Here is a 21037-nt window from a genome sequence, read left to right on the forward strand (position 1 = left end):
TTTTTACGTCTGTTTCAGTATTTCCGAAGTACAGAACTATAGCAGATTTTTTTCCAGTCCGTGTATAGTGGTCCTAAGTATAGCAGATTTTGAAAGCCAATTACATGGCTTGCCGAAACTGCAGTTGGCAAAATTAATTATCATATTTGTTTCGTAGATCACGTACAGGAAAGATGCAAAAGAAAACTCGCTTCAAGGTTACAAGAAGATCAGCATGAAAGACAACTACACCCTGAACCGATTGGATAAAATCAAAGACTTGCCCTCAGAGGTCCGGATTAAAGCATTGTGTGAAGAAGAGAACTTGAAACTGTTGTTTGTTTGACTTGCATACCTTGCATGTGACGGTTTTAAATTCGTTCATGAGTTTTTTCTTTTGTTGTTTTCATATTATATTAGTGTGATTCAGTTATTGATTTTTGCACCGGTAGATTGATGCATGCTCCGTTTGAATTCGACGTTTATTTTAAAACCATATAAGTTAGTTTTGCTTTTCGCTGAACATTTACAATTTTTGTTTCAAACTGCACTACAGTTAGATTTTATCATTGATTTTTCTTCTTTACATGCACTACTCTCTTTTGCATTTGCTTTTCTTTCTTTTTTGATATGTTGTTTACAGTTTTTACCCCATAAAACTTGGCTTAAAATTAATATATTGATGTAAGTGGTAACTTAAATTTTCAATGGTGTGTTACTATTTAGTAATATTCTGACTTATTATTTACTTACTGTGAATATACAGGTACATTACAAGCGGGATCTATACGACCAAAAGGGTCAGTCCATCCCAGTGGTGGACACACCGGAAAATGTGAGACTTCAAAAGCAGCAAAAGTTCCAAAGCGACGTAAGTATAAAATGGTTTGTTCAACAATACTTGACTGCACTGTAAGTAGTAACATAGTACACACGATTCATTAAATACGTTTACCAAAGGCAGTGCTTTTTCCTATTTTCCATCGCTTATTTATAGCACCTTTTTCTATCCTTTATTTGCGAATTTTCTTTTCTATTGCTGTATCGCTTCGTAATTATGTGGTTTTGATCGCTGGTTTTCCAATTGTTGACTATTAATTTTCCCGTGAATTAGAGCAACTATAAGAAGGATTTGGAAAAGTTTGTCAAAGGCCATGGCCTGACGACAGACGAAACTCCTCAGCTTCGTCATGCTAAAGACATGGTGTCCCTACTTAGCGAGGTTTGTTAATATACCTTGCATCGGTTGCTATTTCTTGAGTTTCAAATCCATTTCTGCCTTGATTTTTCATTCAGTTTGATTTCCTTGCGTGGTGATTTGCTTTTTGGTTTTCCTTTGCATTGTCGACTATTCTAAACTGTAGATGTTATGTGATGTCTAAACTTTGTTTGGGTATAGCTTTTTTGCCATATCCATTTTGAAGTGTCAATTTATATACGTGTGCATTGGTACTTTTTTTACTCAACATGCAGTGGTTTGCAAGCATGACGTTTTGTTGGGTTTACTGAAGTTTTCTGACACCCGTCATCATTTGAGGTTGGTTTCATTTGACTTTAGTTTGTAGTTTGGCAGTTACCTTTCTAAAGGAAAATATATCGTCCAGTTACTTATTATTATAAACAAGTCAAGCACATTTTTAATTCATCTTTTTTTCGTTTAACATAAAATAACCTCGTTCACACTAAATTTTTTATGAAGCACATTAAGCACTCGCTAATAGATGAGTTTATAACTTGAATCTTCTGTGACAGCAAAAGTACAAAGAAGGAACAAAAGATCAACACGAATGGAAGAGTGGTGAAGCCATTAACACTCCTACCGCAGTTAAAGCTAAGGAAACCACCGAACTAATCAGCGATGTGAGTTTACCCATAGTTCCAGAAGAAAATAAATATTTGTATTTGCAGTGCTAGCTGTACAAAGGTGGTTTCAGCCTAAAAACACCAAATTTTACACCCTTCTTGCCTTTTTAGTACAAGTACAAGGAAAAGCATGAGAAGGAGAAGGGACAGGGATGCAATGTCATCACTCCAGCAATTTCTCATGCCCAGGACGTTGGAAAGGTATATTTTTTTTGTTCTTCCCAAACCTATGTAAATTTGCTTGTTTATATCCGTTTATTTTTGAGCTGAATTCAAGCAAGTAAACCGTGCTTACTTTTTTCCACTTTTTGAAAGATTGTTAGCGAGAATGCATACAAGGAGAAGCATAAGGAGGACTCGGCCATACCAGCGGCCTTCACTGTTCTTCCTTCCACGCCACAGATAAAACATGTACAAGAGGCTGGTGCTCTGATCAGTGATGTAAGTTTCTAAAGCATACACATATAGCATTTGCTGAGGTGGCTCGTTGGCAAAATTCGCTTGTATCTTGCATACGACAAAACATTGATGCCTTCACGAAACTACACCATTCTTAGCCTGCGCTACGCCAACTAAACTGGGTGTCTGAGATCCAAATTTAATTTTATTGTTTTGTTAAAAACCAACACCCGACCCCAATAGCGAACCGTTTTCATTTTTTAAAATAGTCTGAAAAATAGAATGAATTAACCCGCAGTGGCTAAGCAGACTGATCGCGCCGGGTTTAGTCTTGGGATTTTTAAACAGTCAGGCTTGATTCGGGCCATTAGGCTACTTTAAATCCTGCGTGCGTAATCAAAGAAATACCAAGTTGCTAAAATTAATTAATGTCCAACAGCCCTAAAACGTCCTATTTTAGCCTTTGTCTGTTATTGTCCATTTTGTATGGCTTCTTTAACTACAAAACTGTCAATCAAACTTTCGGGCCTAAACGGACTTCTCAAACACAATTCGGGTTCTGGCTTCGGGCCCGCTTACAACTCTGGATCGGGATAACGTGGGCTAAGTAAACGCACTGTTTAAAACACAATATTGTGTGATTACTTCAGATATATGTAAGGCAGGGGTGGGGAACCTACTTAGTACTGCGGGCCGCATGAACTGCACAACATTTTCGGGCGGGCCAAATATTTTTTTTATTTTCAAATTCCGTGTAAAAATACCCTAAGCACACAAGTGATTTTATATTTCATCGCTCCAAAATTTGATTTTTTTCTTGCTGTTACTTGTTTGCAACAAACAATGCATACAGGTTTATCACCTAATTCAAATAAAAACTGTCCATTCTTTCTGGAACACCCTAGCTCCATTATACCGAATATATTTTATGTAACAATATAAGGATCCACGCTAATAGCTCTAAAAGCAATTTAAAACTAACACCACATGGCAAACGATTTGTTACTGCAAGGAGAAACAATCGAGTGACTGTTACGTCACAAATACAGCAAGTGGTTGAATGTGTGGGAATTTTAATAAGTTTGGCGTCAAATGTGGAAATGTCGAAGTTTTTTCAAGTAAATATTTGTACATAAACATTTTATTGTTGTTGTTTTTTGATGCTATGTTTTATGCTGTACTTTAACAAAATTGTGACGCGGGCCACATTAAAAAGGCAAGCGGGCCGCAGGTTCCCCACCCCTGATGTAAGGCCTATGTTTAAAATGGAATACTGTCAATCGTGCAGTAGCTCGTTGTAATTATTTTACTTTCGGTAATAGATCAAGTACAAGGAAGAGCATAATAAGGAGGACTTCGGTTGCCCCAGCGAGCTCAAAGATTCCGTCATGATGTTGCAGAACAAGAAAACAACTGAGCTTCAAAGCAACGTAAGTTTTCAACTGGACTTTGTAACACGCCGAAGTACATGAAAAACTTTATTCTGCAATTATCCTGTACCGGGGCTAAATGTTGTTTCATGTATAATATAGATTGAATACAAGAAGCAAGCCGAAGCAGAAGCCGAAACACTTAAAGCATATCTGAAATGCTTGAACGAAACACCACAGGCGCTTCATGCAAAGAAGGTAAGAATTTATTGTCAACCAAATACATTGTAGCATTTGTTACCTCTTTCATGCTTTTTAGGTCCGAGAAATTTTAAGCGACTACAAATACAAGGAAGCTTATGAGAATGAAAAGGGAATTTTCTTTTTCCCTTACTTCCTCACTCCACAATATGAGACACAAGTCAAAGCTGGAAAACTTTTAAGCAAGGTACATTGAAATTGATTTTTTATGTAACATTTACCTTAATATTCAATATTAGTAAGTATTCGAAGTGGGTTTATTTTGATGCTTAAATTGGCGTTTGTTATAAACCGAAATATAATGCCAGAATAGCGGTTGTCTTGCTCATCATTGTTTCTATGGTTGGTTACTTTTAATTTTTGTATTTTTCTTTGTTTCAGATGCATTACAGCAAAAAGGCTGACAAGGAACGCCATAACTTCCATCTAAGCCCAGATCAACCAAACTTTAAGCAGGCAAAGGCTGCAACTGAATTGATATCAGATGTAAGTACTCCTAACATCAGCAACAAATTCTTATAAAAGATTTGATACAGAATACTATTAAACAACATACTGAGACGAAAAAACATAAAGACCAAGAAAGTAAAAATGTAACAATGTATTTGTTCCTTTGTAGCTTAAATACCGTCAACCACATCAAGGCAAAGGCGCCAAATTTCGGGATGTCAAGGATGTTCCTTCAATCATTCACTCCAAGAAAATGCAGGACCTCTTTAGTGCCACTCGTTACCGTAGCAACTACGAACAGATCAAGGACCGATATCACTTGGACGTCACAACTCCTCACATTGAAAATGCCAAGAGGGCGGGACAAGTTCTAAGTGATGTAGGAACTCTGTTTTACCCAAATACTTAAAAGAGCGCTGGTCGTTTGTGTACTACCGAGTAGCATTGTAAACCTGATATACTTTTGTTAAATTACAAAACACAGATGTGTCTAATTTTTCACCACGATAAACACTCTAACATTGCCAATTTTACAATTGATTAGGATTCAATCATAATTGTGCATTATCTCAAATGTAGCCCATATGTCGCACGTGCTGATTATGTAAACTAGTGGTGGGCAACCGCCGGGCCGCGGCCCGGTACCGGACCGTATAATTTTTCAAGTTAAATGCTTTAAAACATTTTGCCCATGTATACCGGGGATGATGAACTAATTTTGGCGTTTTCATTTCTAAATATTTGTAGTTTTTTAAAGGCCAGTCCTCGATAAAATTTCAGTTTAAAAACGGTCCTCAGTACAAAAAAGGTTGCCGACCCGTGATGTAAGCTATAGTTCCTTGTTGTGGATTGGCGAGGACAAAAGCTATAATTATTCCGTGTGTTTGTATGACTTATCATTTACTTACAACGTTTGTAACAGAACACCTACAAAGAGAAACACAACAAGGAAAAGGGTCAGGGTTTCAACAGCTACAAAGACTCGTTACAGATGAAACATCTACGAACATTGCCGGCCCAGTACAGTGATGTAAGTCCTGAAGTGCAATGATGAGTCGACTTAGATTTCCATTATTTTCTTTGTAACACCTAAACCTAAGTAGACGATTTATTTGACCAATATTTTATTTGTGTTTTAAAGAACAAGTACAAGCAAGATTTGATCCTATCCAGAGGTAAAGTGATCCAAGTGGATGACACACCGTGGTTAGCAAGTCACAAACGTGCTCAGCAGTTCATTAGCCACGTAAGTTAACTTTTTGTAGATGAACCTTTGATTTTTCGTTACGTACAAAAATTCAATACTGGGATCAGACCTAAAGAGTCTGTGTAGACCAGCAATCACGGCACACACACACGCATAAATCATAATACGTCAGGTATATTGAAGGTGATATACCTAATCAACCAGTTACCATATATGGAAATGCTTGGTGACCGGCTGATTCGCTACAACGCCTTCAATAGGGTTGGCGTATACTATGTTTTGATTTTTCGTCGGAGGAAAGTGGCGTGTTGAAATATCTATTTATATAAATATACAGATATATATATATATATATATATAACTTGCACAGTGGAATAAGGTTGACTGTATCTTTTGCCCTAAAAAATAACTTGTATTAATACTGTTGCCACTTTGTATTCGGCCGTAAACTGTGAACAATCATAACTGAGATCAGTCCTGACGCCTTCATGCAGCAAACGGAGGAAGGACTTCGCTTTCAATATGCTTGGTGCACTGGTGTAAACCATTCACTTTTCTATTTCAGATCAAATACGGCAAAGAGAGCGGTAGAAAGTTAAAATGTAGATACCAACCCGACAAGATTAACAAACATGTGAAGGGAGTAACAGACAACATCAGTGATTCAAAGTACGAAAATCTCACCAAATGTGTATTTAAACTGCAGTTACTATTTCTCCACATGCATCATCATTTTGCGAAAATGCCATACATTATGTTTCCAAGCTGTATATAATATTACTTTATATGTGGCATTTTTTTCAGATACCACGACGATTATGAAACCTTCTTCAAAGGCAACTTGATTCCACTTCCCGAAACACCAGAAACAAGGAATGTGCTCAAGAATTCAAAACTTCTTAGTCAGGTAAAAGAATCCCAATCAAAAATACACCAAAATGATCTTTGTACACGTACTTTTACTTCCATTTTTTGGGCCAAATTTTACACCTTTTCACATGCTGTTAGGATTTTATTTGGCAATCTTAATGACTTGAACGCATGCGTTATGTTGTGAATCATTTTCATTCAGATACCCCTAGTTATTACATTACTGAATATGATGCATTTGCTGCTGTCAACTTACCATGCGATAAACTTATTAAATGGGTACATTTTGCGCTTTCAGACTGAATACCAGCAAAAGGCGAAAGAAGGAATGAAGACTTACCTTGTGATCCCTGACGATCCAGAGTACAAGAGATTGCGTGAGGCTGCCCAGTATTACAGTGACATCGTATACAAGGATGAGGCCGCCAAGCAGAAGTCCAAGTACACAACTGTGCCTGACACTCCGGACATTTTGAAAGCTAAGGAATCGCAAGCACTACAAAGCGACGTAAGATTGTCATTAAACATATCGTTAAAAATTGTTTGTCTGCTTTCAAACTGCCTTTTTGGTGTACAGGAGAGGCTTTGGAACACTATATACGGATCTGTTCATAAGTTTAATGGTGAAAATAACGGCCCAATAGACGTAGACGTAGATGGCATGAGCATTTGCCGAAACGTTTGAACAATAAAGCATGTCGCTTTTTACGTCTATTTGGGCCGTTATTTTCACCATTAAACATAGGAGAGGCTTTGATTTGAAAGTACATATAATTGTCGGTACGGTGAATATAATGGCTTGAAGCAGACTTATATTTATTAAACGTTTGTAAATAACTTCATACAGCCTCGGAAGTGAAAAACTTTTCCACAGGCATTTTCTTAGAACTAATTTCGCCACATTTGCTGTGACAAAACTGTTGCTTAACTTTTTACCTTCATTTTGAACAAGTCTTTTTATAAATCAGTTCAAAATGAAAATTGAGAGAAAAAAGCCGCATGCCTAAGCTCGTGTCATTATCACTGATATATTGTGGCTACATCAGATACACCAGATTTGGGCCAACGTACCTAATATGAGACTTACTAACTGTTCCTTGTAAAGCAGGGTTCAGTAGCGTTGATTTTTATGTCCTAAACCAGGGCAAGTTTTTTGCTCTGCGACCCCATTGTGGAAACGAAAATTCTACGTGCCCACTGATGGGTATAGCATATACACGTAAATGATGTTTAAACACTAAATTTATGCACGTATTCCATTTATTGTGACAATGATATAACAACACATGATGTTTCGCTACTCCAAAACTATATTTCGCGACCCACAGTTTGAGAAGCCCTGCTTTAAACTACAGTTGTAGAGCGCTCAAAAACTGTGATAATTTGTAAAAAACGTATTTATGTTCCTTATTTGTCTGTAGAACGCATACAAAGGTGCAGCGAAGAAGAAGCTTGCTACCGAATACCAACTTCCAGAGGAGGGAACAGCAACCATGCAACAACAGCGCTTTGCCAGCACATTGACAAGTGACAAGCAATACAAAACGCGAGGTTATTACTACAAACATCAAATGTATTGTGTTCTATTTTGTTTTTCTATAGATCTGCGATGTTGTTACCACCACCATTTGTAACAGTTAATGATTTGAAAACTAGTAGCCTTTTTGTTGACAAAACGTTTTTGCTGTTTTTAGAGTTGACAGGAAATTAGAAATATTTATAATAACGAACTTTTAAAGTGACATGATTTATTAGAAAACTTTCTGAGAACTTTTAAAGTGAATACCTTCTATAACTGTGCTCCGTACTCATACACGCTGACAATGCGATTGTTAAAAGCTCTGCAATAGAATTTAATAAAGCTGTCTAAAGCAGGGGTGTCAAACTTGCGGCCCACAAAGCCCTCCAATGCGGCCCACGAACTCTCAACAACAATTGTATTATTTTGTCAGATATATGTGCGGCCGTAAACATGTTCATTAAAATATTTGTACTGGCGGTCGTGACGCAATTAAAACTCTTTTGCCAAATATTTTAAATTATAACCACTCTAAATAGATTTTGTGATGCTGAAAGCAGCATGACTAGCCTAGTAGCCATATGCGTCAGATTTGTACGCCTTTTGTGTGCAAACAATGCGGAAAAACAGGAACCACTAGCGTCACAACATAGAGTATGACGTAATAAACAATTAAAACTGATGTTAACACTGTGCAGCTCAATCTGTGCATCAAGCAGGGCTTTTGGCGCGTCAATATAGTTGGTATATATGTGATTTTAACCTATTTCTTTACATCTGTAATTTTAAAAAAAACCAGCAGGTAATTGGCGGCTGTTGGTGAAATAAGGATCTGCGATGCGGCCATAGTAGCGAAAAGGTTGTTTAAGTGTACAAAACTAGATTAAAAATCACATGCGGCCCTCGGCATAATTTCCAAACTGCAATGTGGCCCCCGAACCCCACGAGTTTGACACCTCTGGTCTAAAGTACTAAACAAATGTTTCGTCCAACTGCCGTAAAGTTATGCCAAAACCAAAACTCTTCTGTTTAGCAATACAACCAATCAAACGAATTGTTTTTATAACTTGACATCAGTTGGGACAAAAACAATCCCCTTGGAGTTTTGTGTTTCTCCTAATCAGGTAAAAAACTTCTTTTGTATTTGTTTAAACAGGTGAAGACGTGAAGCACGACCCAACCGGATTCAAGAACATGAAAGAAACAAGGGAAACAAAACACGCCAAGGATGTCATTAAACCACTCAACGAGGTAGATATATCAAATATTTGCTGATAAGGATTAGAGTGTATGCAAATCGTAATACCCATATATCCAAACAATTTTAACTTAACATTATTTTGCCCTTTGTAGCTGAAGTACAAGGAAAAAGCCAAGAAAGGCCTCCAAAAAATACACCCTTCCGCTGAAGATCCATGGACGAAGAAGGCAATGGAAACCAATGACAACATTAGTGATGTAAGTGACTGTAATCTGCAATAAGTCTAAAGTCATTTACTTTATTGACTAGATACATGTGTATATATAAGTAAAACCATCTTCAATGTCTTTTTCAATCAGAATGATGCTACCGGGTTTCTCGTGTTGGTTAAGTTTAGTTTTGAAAGCCAGGTCTAATTTTGCGATGGTCAAATATTTCATTATACAGAATGTGACCTTAGTTTCGTTGTTGCTTTTGAAAATTAAACTTGTAATTTGGTTTCTTAGGTCAAGTACAAAGCAAAGGACAAGGATTTGGCTCACAAGTATAAACTCAAGGGGACCGACAACTTTATGAAACACGCTCTTAAGGTAGATAATTAATCTTTACAAAACTGCAGCTTTTACGGCATTGACATTAGCTGAACCACGAAAACCAAGATATAGATACTTGAATCAGTAATTATAAGTTTTTGCTTCAACATGGTACTAGAGCAAAACCCGAAAAAAGGTTGAATTAATTCATGGTCGTGTTGAGACATAACTTTTTTAAATGTTAACATCAAGCCCTGAGAACATACCACTTTGTACCATGTTTAGCAAACGTTAGCAACATTTCCAAGTAACCAATACCTAATTATTGCAGTTGGGCTTCTGGCGTGTCAAACGTTTTATCTTGATCAAAGATTACAGAAATAATTGCTACAAAAAAAACAGTTGCCGGTGCATTTGATGTGACTTTTTGATGCTTGAAAATAACCTCTTATCTAAACGACATGAAGCGGACCAATCACTAACCTTTATACGATCTCAGGTCCGTGATAACATTAGCGATGTCAAGTACAAAGAAAACTACTTGGACAACGTTGGTCTTTGCTGGTGTCTTCCGGACGAAAGAGTGTTTCAGCATGCAAGAAAAGTGGCCGATCTCTCCAGTGATGTAAGGAATTAAAAGAAACAATAATCTTTAAAACTACGTATTTGATTCAAATGCTATTGTTTTTTAAATGAAACGTTGCAGCTAAATAACTGCTATGTGGTAAATATATTTTATTGCACACTTTGACAATAAGTTAAACCAATAGTATAATCAAATGTATTTATGTTTTTTAGCCCTGATGGCTTACATTGGCATCTTTTAGAGTTGCTTTCAGTCGTTCTAATGGAGTTTTTGTAAAAAAAAACGTCTACTCAATGCCGTTTTGAAAATAACTTACACTTTCATTTGACGATACGTTTTTAGAACAAGTACAAATTTGAGGCGAAAAAACTAAAGGGCAAATATCACATCACAACTGATACTCCGGAGTTCGAGAGACTGAGAAAAGTGCAGGAAGATATTAGTGAGGTACATTCTGCTAATGTGATTGTTTGGGTTGGTCTTTGTTTGAAATATAAAGAGTGATGTTTATAACATGCTGATTGAGTTAACTGTTAACAATACGTCTAGAATCGCTTTCAAAATGTACTCTAGCTGTTAACTGTTCACAGCTAGAGTAAATTTTGAAAGCGATTCTAGACGTATTGTTGGGCCTCAGAACAAATAACACCAGGCGCATTGATCTTTCCAGAAAATAACTGTTTGTTTCTTGCTAGCATTGCATTCAAATGACCGCATACCGTATTTTGCGAACTCTAATTACGTTGGCTATATTGTGACACAATGCATTGTGATAAACTCAGTCGCAAATTTTCTTTCTTGGGCTAATGCAAGTGAATAAAGTGAACTAACTGGCAATTTATTCCTTACAGAACAAATACAAAGAAGGTGTCAAAGATTTCACGGTCCTGGAAATCACACCCGATATCAAACATGCCACCGATGTTTCGTCGCTTGTCAGCAAGGTAAATTTTTTGATATGACTAACATCGTAAATTTTTAACCATTTTAACTACATTTGTGACTATTCATTAACCAGATTTCCTGTATTTTTAAGCATTTTATAAAACTTCTTGAATTGCTGTAATAACCGTTTTTAATCATTTTATTTGTGTTTATAACGATTTCTGCCATGTTTTTACCACACTAAACTATTTGAACTCGGCTAATAGCCAAATATTTTTTAAACATTTTTACTACGTTTATAACGATTTTTAAACCATTTTAATCATGTTTGTAATGCGTTTTTACCATCCTAACTACGTTTATAGCAATTTTCTATGTTTTACCGAGTTTTTTTGAACGTCATTGGTAACATCATTGTGTTTTGTACAGAACAAGTACAAAGCGAAGTTTGAGAAGAGCAAGGGAAGTTACACTGTAACTGAAAAAGATTCAGCCATTAACCATGCAGTTCAGGTCAACAACATGGTTAGCCAGGTAAGCACCTTGAATATTTTAAGCGTTGGTTGTCTGGTAAAATATTTGTGTGTAATATTTGAAAACACTAAACCAGCTGTGGATAAAATATTGTCGTACAGATGGTCTATAAACAGGGTTGCCATACCGTCCTTATTTCTAAGATTTGTCCTTATTTTGAAGGGCTATGTCTTTAGAAAAGTTCGTTGTCCTTATTTCTAAGAAATGTCCTTGTTTTTGACTTGAGTCCTTCTTTTGTCTTATTTTATACAACTACAAGTCAAATCCCTGCTACAATTAATAGTAAACCTAGACCTGTGCTGTTGTAAGATGCAAAAAGTATTTTCTTCGAATAATTAGAAGTTACTGCAATGGATTGTTTCTGGGCAAAACATTGCATATGATGTATCATAGCTCGTGTAAATGCAAAGATTTGTTCAAAAACGTTTAAATCGTTTCATCTAAAAATATAATTTTTCGTTTGTCCTTATTTTTGGCTTCAAGTCGATGGCAACCCTGTCTATAAAGGACCAAATCTTAGGCTACGCGTATTTTTTTTGACTGGACCGATATTTGAAATTTTGCTGCAAACGTTTGACTGTAACTTAATAACCTAATCCTAACAATACAAAGATCTCATTTTACTTTGGATGAGCTTTCGTACTAGACTCAAAACATAATTACGTTTTTTCGATCCAACAATTTCATATTTGTAAAACCTTTGCCCGTTGCAGAACAACTACAAGAAAAAGGCTAAGAATTTGCGCAAGGAAGGTTACACAGTGCTTGCTAAAAGGCCAGACACTGATCACCAGCAAAAAGTCCAACGAAACATCAGCAACGTATGTTATGGTGTGACCTGATGAGTGTGCTTCCAATTCTACTTCCTTCTTTTTTAGCATGCTGTCTTGCCTTACTCAAAAAGATGGACTTTTTCAACTTTTTCTTGTTTTCATATATATTCTCTGTGTTGTTTTGTGTTCTTTGTATTCTATTGTTTCGTTTGTGCATGGTGTGATGGCATGTTTCAAACCAGGTGTGCTTTGTATAATTTGTGATATGTTTCGTTCATTTTTCATGTTTTAACATTTCATCGTGTTTAACTGCATAACCAGCTTCATTTTAGCATTCGTGTGATGTTAACAATTTTGCATATCACATTTATTTACAACCTGTACATCCAATCAGATCGAGTATCGTAAAGAAGCTCGCGAAAATGTGGACAAAGACTTCACTGTCATCGACAAGCGCCCTGACGTTGAGCATGCAATGTCTACAGCTAAAATGCAAAGCACGGTGAGACTCGATAATTCGTGAGTTTAATGTCTAAGCAAATATTCAGCATCTTGTTGAAAATTGTTCCATACTATATTTACGTCATTAACTTCGCCAACGAAATGTTTTTGGAAAGATTGTCGACATTTTGGGGAAAACAAATTCATATTTAGGCCTGAATCTACTATACTGTAAAAATGTTTGCCTTTATTGACATCGTCTTCATTTGGGAAAACGTAAAGTAAAAGTAAAAAGAAATCATTTGTCGAAAATGCCCTTTGCCCTAGAAACATTCACTTTTTCCAAGAATCCTATCTGTTTTTGATCATAACCCTAAGAATACAGAGATGTTAGTAATGGTTTCCGCTTCATGTTAAAATTTTGATACCTGGTCGTAACTAGTTGTTGAACTGTATTTAGATTCATTACAAGCAAAAGACTGAGGCCAAGGACATCGAAATGTTAAAAACACCTGGCATGAAGCACGCACTCGGAGCAAATAAACTTCAAAGCGACGTAAGTATATATTGGTTTTGGGCTTTTTTTCTTTTATAAATTATCCGAAATAATTCTGATCGTTTATCGGATAAACTGAAATTCAACTGCAAAAGCTTACTTTAACCATCTTTGAACATGCATGATTTGTGATCTAACTTGTGTTGTGGTTTAAAAATAAATTACATGAATTTTTGCTCAGCTTGAATACCGAAAAGAGTTCGACAAGGAGATCAAGGGCAAAGGCTGGAAGTTTATCAAGGACACTCCAGCTCAAAAACATGCCGAAGAAATTGGAAAAGTACAAAGTCAAGTAAGTGTTTGAAAATAAACATAAAATGCATAACACTTCTATGCCTGACAAAATGCAAACATATTCAATAATAATAAACTATGCGTTGAATTCCCTAGTTAGATGTACGCTGTTCTGCCTGTGCGTTTGCTAGTATTTAAATTTCGTATTTGTGTTTAGTTTAAATACACGAAAAAGCATCGGGACAACATCGGCAAGGGATACACAGCAATCACTGACAGACCTGACATTGTTCATGCAACTTCATGCAAAGATGTACTCAGCGATGTAAGTACAGCGGATTCTCATAATGTAAATAGAACTCCTAAAATCGGACATCTATGAATATGCTTTAGTATACTGATCAGTTATTCGTTACCTTAACAACCCAGAATTAGGCTTTTACCAATGTGCTCAGGTTATCTCCATTTTTGTCTGGCTTGTAAGTAAGATTGTGTTGAGAAATGTTTTGCTTGTTTAACTGAAGCACGTCCCAAACGGGATGTCGAACGTCGGATACGTATTAGCAAAATAGCAGGAAAAACAAAATTGGTACTATACCACATTATTCCTGGGTCAAATTATAAGTCTTTGTGTCAACATTACGCTGTTGGTTTGAATCTTAGATCTTGACATATATTTTGTTGTTGTAGTATGAGTACAAGCGTCGTCACCGTGATATGACTGGCAAAGGTTACACATTCACTCCTGATAATCCTTCGCAAATGCATGCTGAGGAGGCTTCACAGTTCCAGAGCGAGGTATGGAAAACATAATTTATAAAACGACTCGAAAAAGTCATGTCGAGATCACACGTGATTGTATTGCAACACTGTGTAGTCATTCAAATTTCGATTTTAGAGACAAATTTTGTTAAATATGATCGAGAAAACTGTGTTAAATATGATCCGACAACGTAAAAGCATCGAGCCAATAAATGATAAGCTGTAGACAGTGCACACTGTTTCGACCTCTATAGAGCACCTGCTGCACTGATGAGACTACATAAGTCGAAACAGTGCGCACTGTCTGCACTGATCGAACAATGTTTAATCAATGTAATCAAGCTTACTTAACAGGTGTCTGTAAGCAAAACAAAACAGTGTTTAATCAACAACGCCTATTTAACCTTCATATATTCGTTTTCCAGCTGCAATACCGTCGCAAATACGGAAACACCGGCAAAGCGTGGCAAGCCGACGAATCTCCATTCCTTGGTCATTATAAGGAAGCACAGAAACTTGTGGACAACGTAAGTCCCAACATATGTTGTTTTCTCACTTAAAATAACTTTGCTGTAAAAATAAATACGAACTTATATTTAATGGGTGGATGGGTAACTATTTAGTATATTAATATGAAGTTATTATCTCTGTTGTTTTTTGCACTTAGTTCTATTGTTTTGGTAAATTTGCCTGTCAACCGATCAAAAAAATCGGAAGAACCTTAATTGTTACTGCCCTATAAATTTTTTAAATTCTTGCAGGTATAATGTAATTCTAAACGATCGGTTCTTAACCTTTCTAATATATCGTTACTCTTTAGAAAAGCCAGATCATTTACCCGGGTTTCGAATGACAAAAAAACTGTGACGTTACAGAAGCGTGACGTCACACAACTAAAAAATAATGATGTAATTACCCCTTCACTAAAAATTACCCACAGGTTAAGAAACTGCTTTAAACAAAAATTTCCTTTGCTTTGATTGGTTAGCCGATATGTCGCAAATCCAATTTATGATTTCTTTGTCATAGATCGATTACCGCAAGAGTGCCAAGGAGATAAACTCACGGGGAAGTGGTGCAATGGAAGACACTCCAGCATCTTTACACTACAAGAACGCACAAGCTATTCTCGACGATCGTAAATACAAGGCTGACTTCGAAAAATCTGTGAAGGGTCGCGGCATGACCTTCGACCTCCACGGAACACCGGCGATGGATCACATCAAATATGCTGAAGACATAAAGAGTCAGGTAAGGGTCTGAAAGCAAAGCAGGCTTGCAAACTATCATGTTGGGCAAAGCGAACTTTGTGGTAAATATTTGAAAATTTTTGTACATCACCTGTCTTTGTTTAACAAAACTTGGGTAATCCAAAAATAATTAACTTTCTATTAACAGAAACTGTACAAGGAAAACTATGAAACTAACGTGAAAGGGCGCCCCACAGTGGTCATGGACGCTCCTCAGTTACTTAACGCTCAGAAAGCGACAGAATTGATAAGTGATGTAAGTACCATGCATTATTTTTTTGTTGATGTTAAAGCATATGTTAAAATTTTGTTAAATGCAAAATATATTTAGAGTTGGCTGTTGTTCATTCAAGCACGTTTTTTTCCACAGTTCATGACTAAACTTATGTGGTACACAACAATGGTCAGTTGCGGTCATGTTATTACTGGTTATTTGGTTCAAATTTATACGTTCTGAGAGTTCTGTTGTCGTTTGTCCAAAATAACATTCCTACATTATTAAGCACATCCTTGTTTTTTCCGTTACGTGTAGTGAACATATTTTTTTAGAAGTTAGCATGTCTAGGCTCTAATCGGTCTCTGATGTAATTTCAAGGTGAAATACAAACAAAACTACAACGAGAGCAAAGGACAGATGCTTTCTATGGTGGACACTCCTGAAATGAGACGAGTAAGGGAAAACCAGAAAGCATTGTCACAGGTACTTTTGCCCGATAGCTTGTAGATTGTGGGTACATTTTATTGTAATGTCAGTGTCTATATTGTTATGTAACAAACTTTATAATAGTATTTTTTTTCTCATACACTGTGCACAAAGCATAGAAAGTTTTCATTACGTTGCTTTAAAAATTTGAATTAAATGTATTTTTTTCCCACTGCCAAATACAATGCCTTAAACCGGTGTCCAAAAGTAACAGTTAATGCTTGAAAATAATAATGTATACTGTTCTTGGGTCTAACCTGTTATTGTTATTGCTTGTGTAGGTCCACTACAAGTCTGGAATGGAGGAGATGAGAGGAAAACAAACTGGCGTTGTTATGGATACGCCAGAACTCCGCAGAGTCCGTCAAAACACTTTGAACTTCAGCAACGTCAGTGAACATTTATTTGGGACAAAACAATTTTCCGCATAAAAGCTGCAAAAATGGTCTTGGAAATTTATCCAACCACGCAAGAATCAGACAAAATGATTTTAAAATGTTTTCTTCTCAAAGTGCATTTAATCTTATTATCGTTTTCTCCTTTTTTCCTAGCTTTCTTTTCTCTACTTACTTCTCTTTTTCTTATTTTGTTCTTCTTCTATGCTTGTAGATTGCTTACAAAGACGGCACTAAACAGCGATCGTCTGTCTCTGTGTTAGACACCCCCGAATTCCGTACTGTTAAGCAAAACTCAATGAACTTCAGTCAGGTATGTGCCACATTTCCAGTGTGAATTTTGTCACACTGCCTTCCAACGCGCCTTTTGAAAACAGTTGAAACATTTCGGGAAATCTTGTTCAGTACTCAGTGATCTTTTGATACCGTTGTTTTATACGTTTCGTTGCTTTTTAAAACCTTGTTTATTGTATCTGTCTATCTTCTTGTGTTTTGTGCTTCCTTAAAACATACCTTTGGCGGAATGTATTTTTTCTGTACTTTTCCTCCAAAAGAAAAACCAAAATCATAATTGCCATACCGCCTTTTTCGTTTAAACTTAACTTGTATTTTAATTTCGTTTTCTGCAGATCAAGTACCAAGAAGATCGGGCCAATATGCGCGGTAAAGTGACGCCAGTGGTTGATGACGTCAATATGCGTCGTGTGAAACAGGCAACTCTGATATCGAGTGACCTTGCTTACAAAGGAGCAAAGGGCAAAGTACAAGAAATGGAAATGATGCGGTCCAATGCGATACAACAAGACGGAATACAGAGTATGTATAGATCTGTTGTTGTTGATAAGAACAACAAGGTCTTTGTGTTAACATTTTGGCTCTTTTTCTGTTTATTTTCCAGCAGCAGAAGTGGTAAAACATGGCATTATTTAAACCAAATCTTATTTGTGCTGTGATTTTTACTTTATTCTATTACTTTCACTCCTTCTTTATCTGGTTTTTGCTTCTATTGTACTAATCTAGACATTTATGGAAGTCATATCTTATGTAGCTAACTTTGGTTTTATCTAAAACTGTTTGTTCCATTCTTCTTCTTGTTTTAACATCTTCATCACTTTGCTTGACATTCAGGGCCCAAGTCCCAGTCTCATAAACCTTTGCCTACATTGGCGAGTTACAAGGCCAAGCAGCAACAACTGCGCAACGGAACAATGTCAGATAGCGAAATGGTTCGGTCACAACCCGTGAAAAGGTGGCGTCGAAATCCAGGCTCGATTTTTAACTACGATCCTTCTGAATACGAAACGGACGCTGAATATGAAGAAGGAAAGCCGACCTACAAGGGTATTTCTTATTTCTCTTCCTGTGCTGTCAATTTGTCTATACCTGTGCCTTTTCTCGCCCTCGTGGTGTTGCGTTTGAGTGGTCATCTGTTGACCCAAGTTTCTTTTCTGTAGTGCAATCTTTGTAGCTCCATCTTTTAGAAAATGTGTGCTTTGATTGCTTTTTAGCTCAGCTCTGATTGAAGCTTGATCTTTGTTAAAACTAAAAAGCTTCCAAATTTTTGATTATTATTACTTACTCCAACTATTAAGATGAACATAAATTTATCAGCCCTTAAGCGTTGATGCAAATAATTTCCTAACTGGGATAATATATGAATTATTACCGAATCAAGGGGGTAGCCAGAAAAATTCAGTTTACGGTGGGATTCGAACCCGAAGCCGGGATGGCGCCTTTATAAGACATTGTGTAGAATAATTCCTGCTCGATCTAGTTGTAATTTTTATAGAATCTGTCTTTCAGATAAGACGCACACTGAATGATCAATATTTAAAATTACGGTCTAAAAGTTAATAACGCAGAAAAAAATTCTTCTGACTCAAAACCAGCTACAGCTGCTTGTTATGTTTCTCTTCTTCTTTGCTTACAATTCTCCTTTATCTTTTTTTCTCTTTATTTCCCTTTCAAAGGCAAACTGATCACTGAAGCTCAGTCTGACATGGACGATGATTACAAACGCATGATAAGTCTCGAACCAAAGGGCTTCCAGCGACAGCCGACTTCTTGGCAAAATTTTGTAATAGGTGCGGTGTGTGAAAACTAGCAAGAAGTCAATGTGTGGTTGTGCTAAAAAATAGCAGACAATATTGCTTGAATTGTCGGATTTGTATCTGGTTGTTAGTATTTGGTTGTTGATTGGGTTTGTTAAACAAATTTCATTGCTAAAATAAAATAAAATGCATCCATTGTGGCCTTACCTAGTTTACACAGTTATATGTTATCACATATTATAAACCCTTTTAATTTGTTTGGTCTTTTGTTTTGTTTCACCGTCATTTGACTTACATTTTACAGCCAAGGAATACAAGCACGTCCCTGCGCCGTCAGTTGTTCCTGATTACAGTCAAATGCAATCTCGGCCAATGTATTACAACAACGTTCCACAGGCGCAACCACGGGTATGAAACTTTTTCATACTGTAGAACGTTTAAAATCGACGAGTTGGTTTGTATCATAACAATTTCAATGACTGGTATACATTACAGAGTTGTAAGTCGGTCCGGGCTTTTCTGGTATGGTTTGTACAGTTTAAACAAAACGGGTTTCATACGGACCTGACTTCGCACTCGGCATTTACGTAGCAAATTGCTTCAAACTAAAGAAAGAACTTGGGTTAGGGTCAGGCGTATAGACCTGTATTTTCAGGTTTAGGTCCTAGTTTTGGACACGCTTACAACTCTTAAGCGCCAATTTATTGAAAATGTTTATAGTCATAGGCTATCCATTTCGTGTGTATCGTAAACGAATTGTCCACATCGGAAAACACCATTGCTTCCATCATCGTATTGTTGCAGTGATTTGATGCAAAAAATAGTACCTGTGGAATGTAACACATTCTGTACTTGTTGTTTGTAGTTCAAGGCCATTTACGACTACTCAGCAGCCGATGATGATGAAATAACTTTCCAAGATGGAGACATCATCATTAACGCCCAGTCAATCGATGAAGGCTGGATGTTTGGTACTTGTTTGCGAACCGGACAAACTGGGATGCTTCCCGCCAACTACGTGCAGACAGTCCAATAGAAGTTCACAATTATGTATATAACTTACACAGCCGTCTACACAAATGTACATACCACAACAGATACCAAGTGTCCTATATGTAGTATAGTATGTGTGTTTCGTATTTTGAAAAAAAGGTACTAATTAAGATCGGTATCCTGGTCAAATGATATTTAATGTACATATAGTTCACAACATTTGCTGTACAGACGGTAGTCCAATTTGTAGGCTAGCATTTTGCAATTTTGAAAACTTGTTGCTTAAAACCAAAAGCGTTTAATAATCCATTGTATTTCATTTGTTTTCTTGCCACGGAGTGTTAGGGGTGGTATATGAAGCTTGCTGCTATGCTTTGTCATTGTCGAGGCTTGTGATTGTTGTATGTCGCTTGCCTGTCGCCAAAATAATAAACAATGGTTTTCTTCAGAAACGCTGTAATTGTGTTAAGCCAGACATGCATTCGTCGACCCATCAGTATTTTGCTTCCGATAAGTTTTACTTTAGTAATTCAAAGGAATTTTAGCGCAAAATCAAGGACCTAACTAACACTCAAATCGCTTCTTTCAGAGAAATTCGACTAAACTAATCTAGAACAAATAAATCATAGAGGAAGGAAATGTAGAAGGGACAGAATCGGAAGTTGTTTGTGTGGATTTGTGACAAACCAACAAATAGAAACAGATCAATAGCAGTCATTTCCGCCATCTGCTGCGGTTTTTGTAAGCTTGGACTGTAAGCTTTCTGTCAGTGAAGGTAATTCGCTACGGTTGAAACGAACGTGCCAATGCCTGCTATAGCAGTCGCGCGGGGACGATGTCTGGCAGTGGCGACGACTTTGCGTTGGGCGTGCAAGAGCGCTCGTCGTGGTGACAGTACCACGCAGATGCATGTCTCGTTTCCATTTATTTCAAATGCAATAAAACGTTTTATGTACGACTAATGGCAGTAGGTTCTGAAAAAACACAAACAGAAGTTGAGTAAACGAATTGAAAAGGGGCAGTTTTTCGTTTTCTGCTAGCTTAAGGAGGTGAAGTCTTGCTGCTTCGGGCGGGCTCGACGCGTCAATGCTGATCGGGTGTTTCTATGCGCAAGTACCATCGATCCTGATCAGCTAAGGCCCAGCACCGATCCTCTCGAGCAAGCCGAGAGGACGACGCTGCAAACAGAAGAAGACGCAACTCGACTTCCGTTTTTTTTCAC

General features: G+C 36.9%; 1 protein-coding gene across 4 annotated transcripts in view; it reads left to right on the plus strand.

Moving 5' to 3' along the window:
• LOC145220531 (uncharacterized) overlaps positions 1–20267 on the plus strand; it is a 64787-nt gene extending 44520 nt beyond the window's left edge. For 3 of the 4 annotated variants that reach the window (XM_080087742.1, XM_080087745.1, XM_080087743.1), the window contains 41 exons: positions 158–271; positions 746–850; positions 1094–1201; positions 1732–1839; positions 1954–2043; positions 2158–2283; positions 3564–3671; positions 3774–3869; positions 3931–4059; positions 4254–4358; positions 4492–4701; positions 5245–5352; positions 5464–5568; positions 6095–6198; positions 6334–6436; positions 6698–6907; positions 7821–7950; positions 9075–9169; positions 9272–9376; positions 9626–9709; positions 10152–10277; positions 10581–10685; positions 11090–11182; positions 11553–11657; positions 12371–12478; positions 12825–12932; positions 13332–13427; positions 13609–13719; positions 13879–13986; positions 14352–14459; positions 14849–14950; positions 15453–15674; positions 15822–15929; positions 16269–16373; positions 16658–16765; positions 16986–17084; positions 17401–17587; positions 17900–18112; positions 18742–18855; positions 19127–19230; positions 19688–20267. In XM_080087742.1, the coding sequence (XP_079943868.1) occupies positions 158–271; positions 746–850; positions 1094–1201; positions 1732–1839; positions 1954–2043; positions 2158–2283; positions 3564–3671; positions 3774–3869; positions 3931–4059; positions 4254–4358; positions 4492–4701; positions 5245–5352; positions 5464–5568; positions 6095–6198; positions 6334–6436; positions 6698–6907; positions 7821–7950; positions 9075–9169; positions 9272–9376; positions 9626–9709; positions 10152–10277; positions 10581–10685; positions 11090–11182; positions 11553–11657; positions 12371–12478; positions 12825–12932; positions 13332–13427; positions 13609–13719; positions 13879–13986; positions 14352–14459; positions 14849–14950; positions 15453–15674; positions 15822–15929; positions 16269–16373; positions 16658–16765; positions 16986–17084; positions 17401–17587; positions 17900–18112; positions 18742–18855; positions 19127–19230; positions 19688–19858 (4944 nt within the window). In that variant the 3' untranslated portion in view covers positions 19859–20267. The remainder of the gene's footprint in view (positions 1–157; positions 272–745; positions 851–1093; positions 1202–1731; positions 1840–1953; positions 2044–2157; positions 2284–3563; positions 3672–3773; positions 3870–3930; positions 4060–4253; positions 4359–4491; positions 4702–5244; positions 5353–5463; positions 5569–6094; positions 6199–6333; positions 6437–6697; positions 6908–7820; positions 7951–9074; positions 9170–9271; positions 9377–9625; positions 9710–10151; positions 10278–10580; positions 10686–11089; positions 11183–11552; positions 11658–12370; positions 12479–12824; positions 12933–13331; positions 13428–13608; positions 13720–13878; positions 13987–14351; positions 14460–14848; positions 14951–15452; positions 15675–15821; positions 15930–16268; positions 16374–16657; positions 16766–16985; positions 17085–17400; positions 17588–17899; positions 18113–18741; positions 18856–19126; positions 19231–19687) is intronic. The other variant, XM_080087744.1, reaches the window with a different exon arrangement.
• The last annotated feature ends 770 nt before the right edge of the window (positions 20268–21037 follow it).

This window comes from Phallusia mammillata, chromosome 3 (genome assembly GCF_965637545.1).
Source record: "Phallusia mammillata chromosome 3, kaPhaMamm4.hap1.1, whole genome shotgun sequence".
In the NCBI taxonomy this organism is placed as follows: Eukaryota; Metazoa; Chordata; class Ascidiacea; order Phlebobranchia; family Ascidiidae; genus Phallusia; species Phallusia mammillata.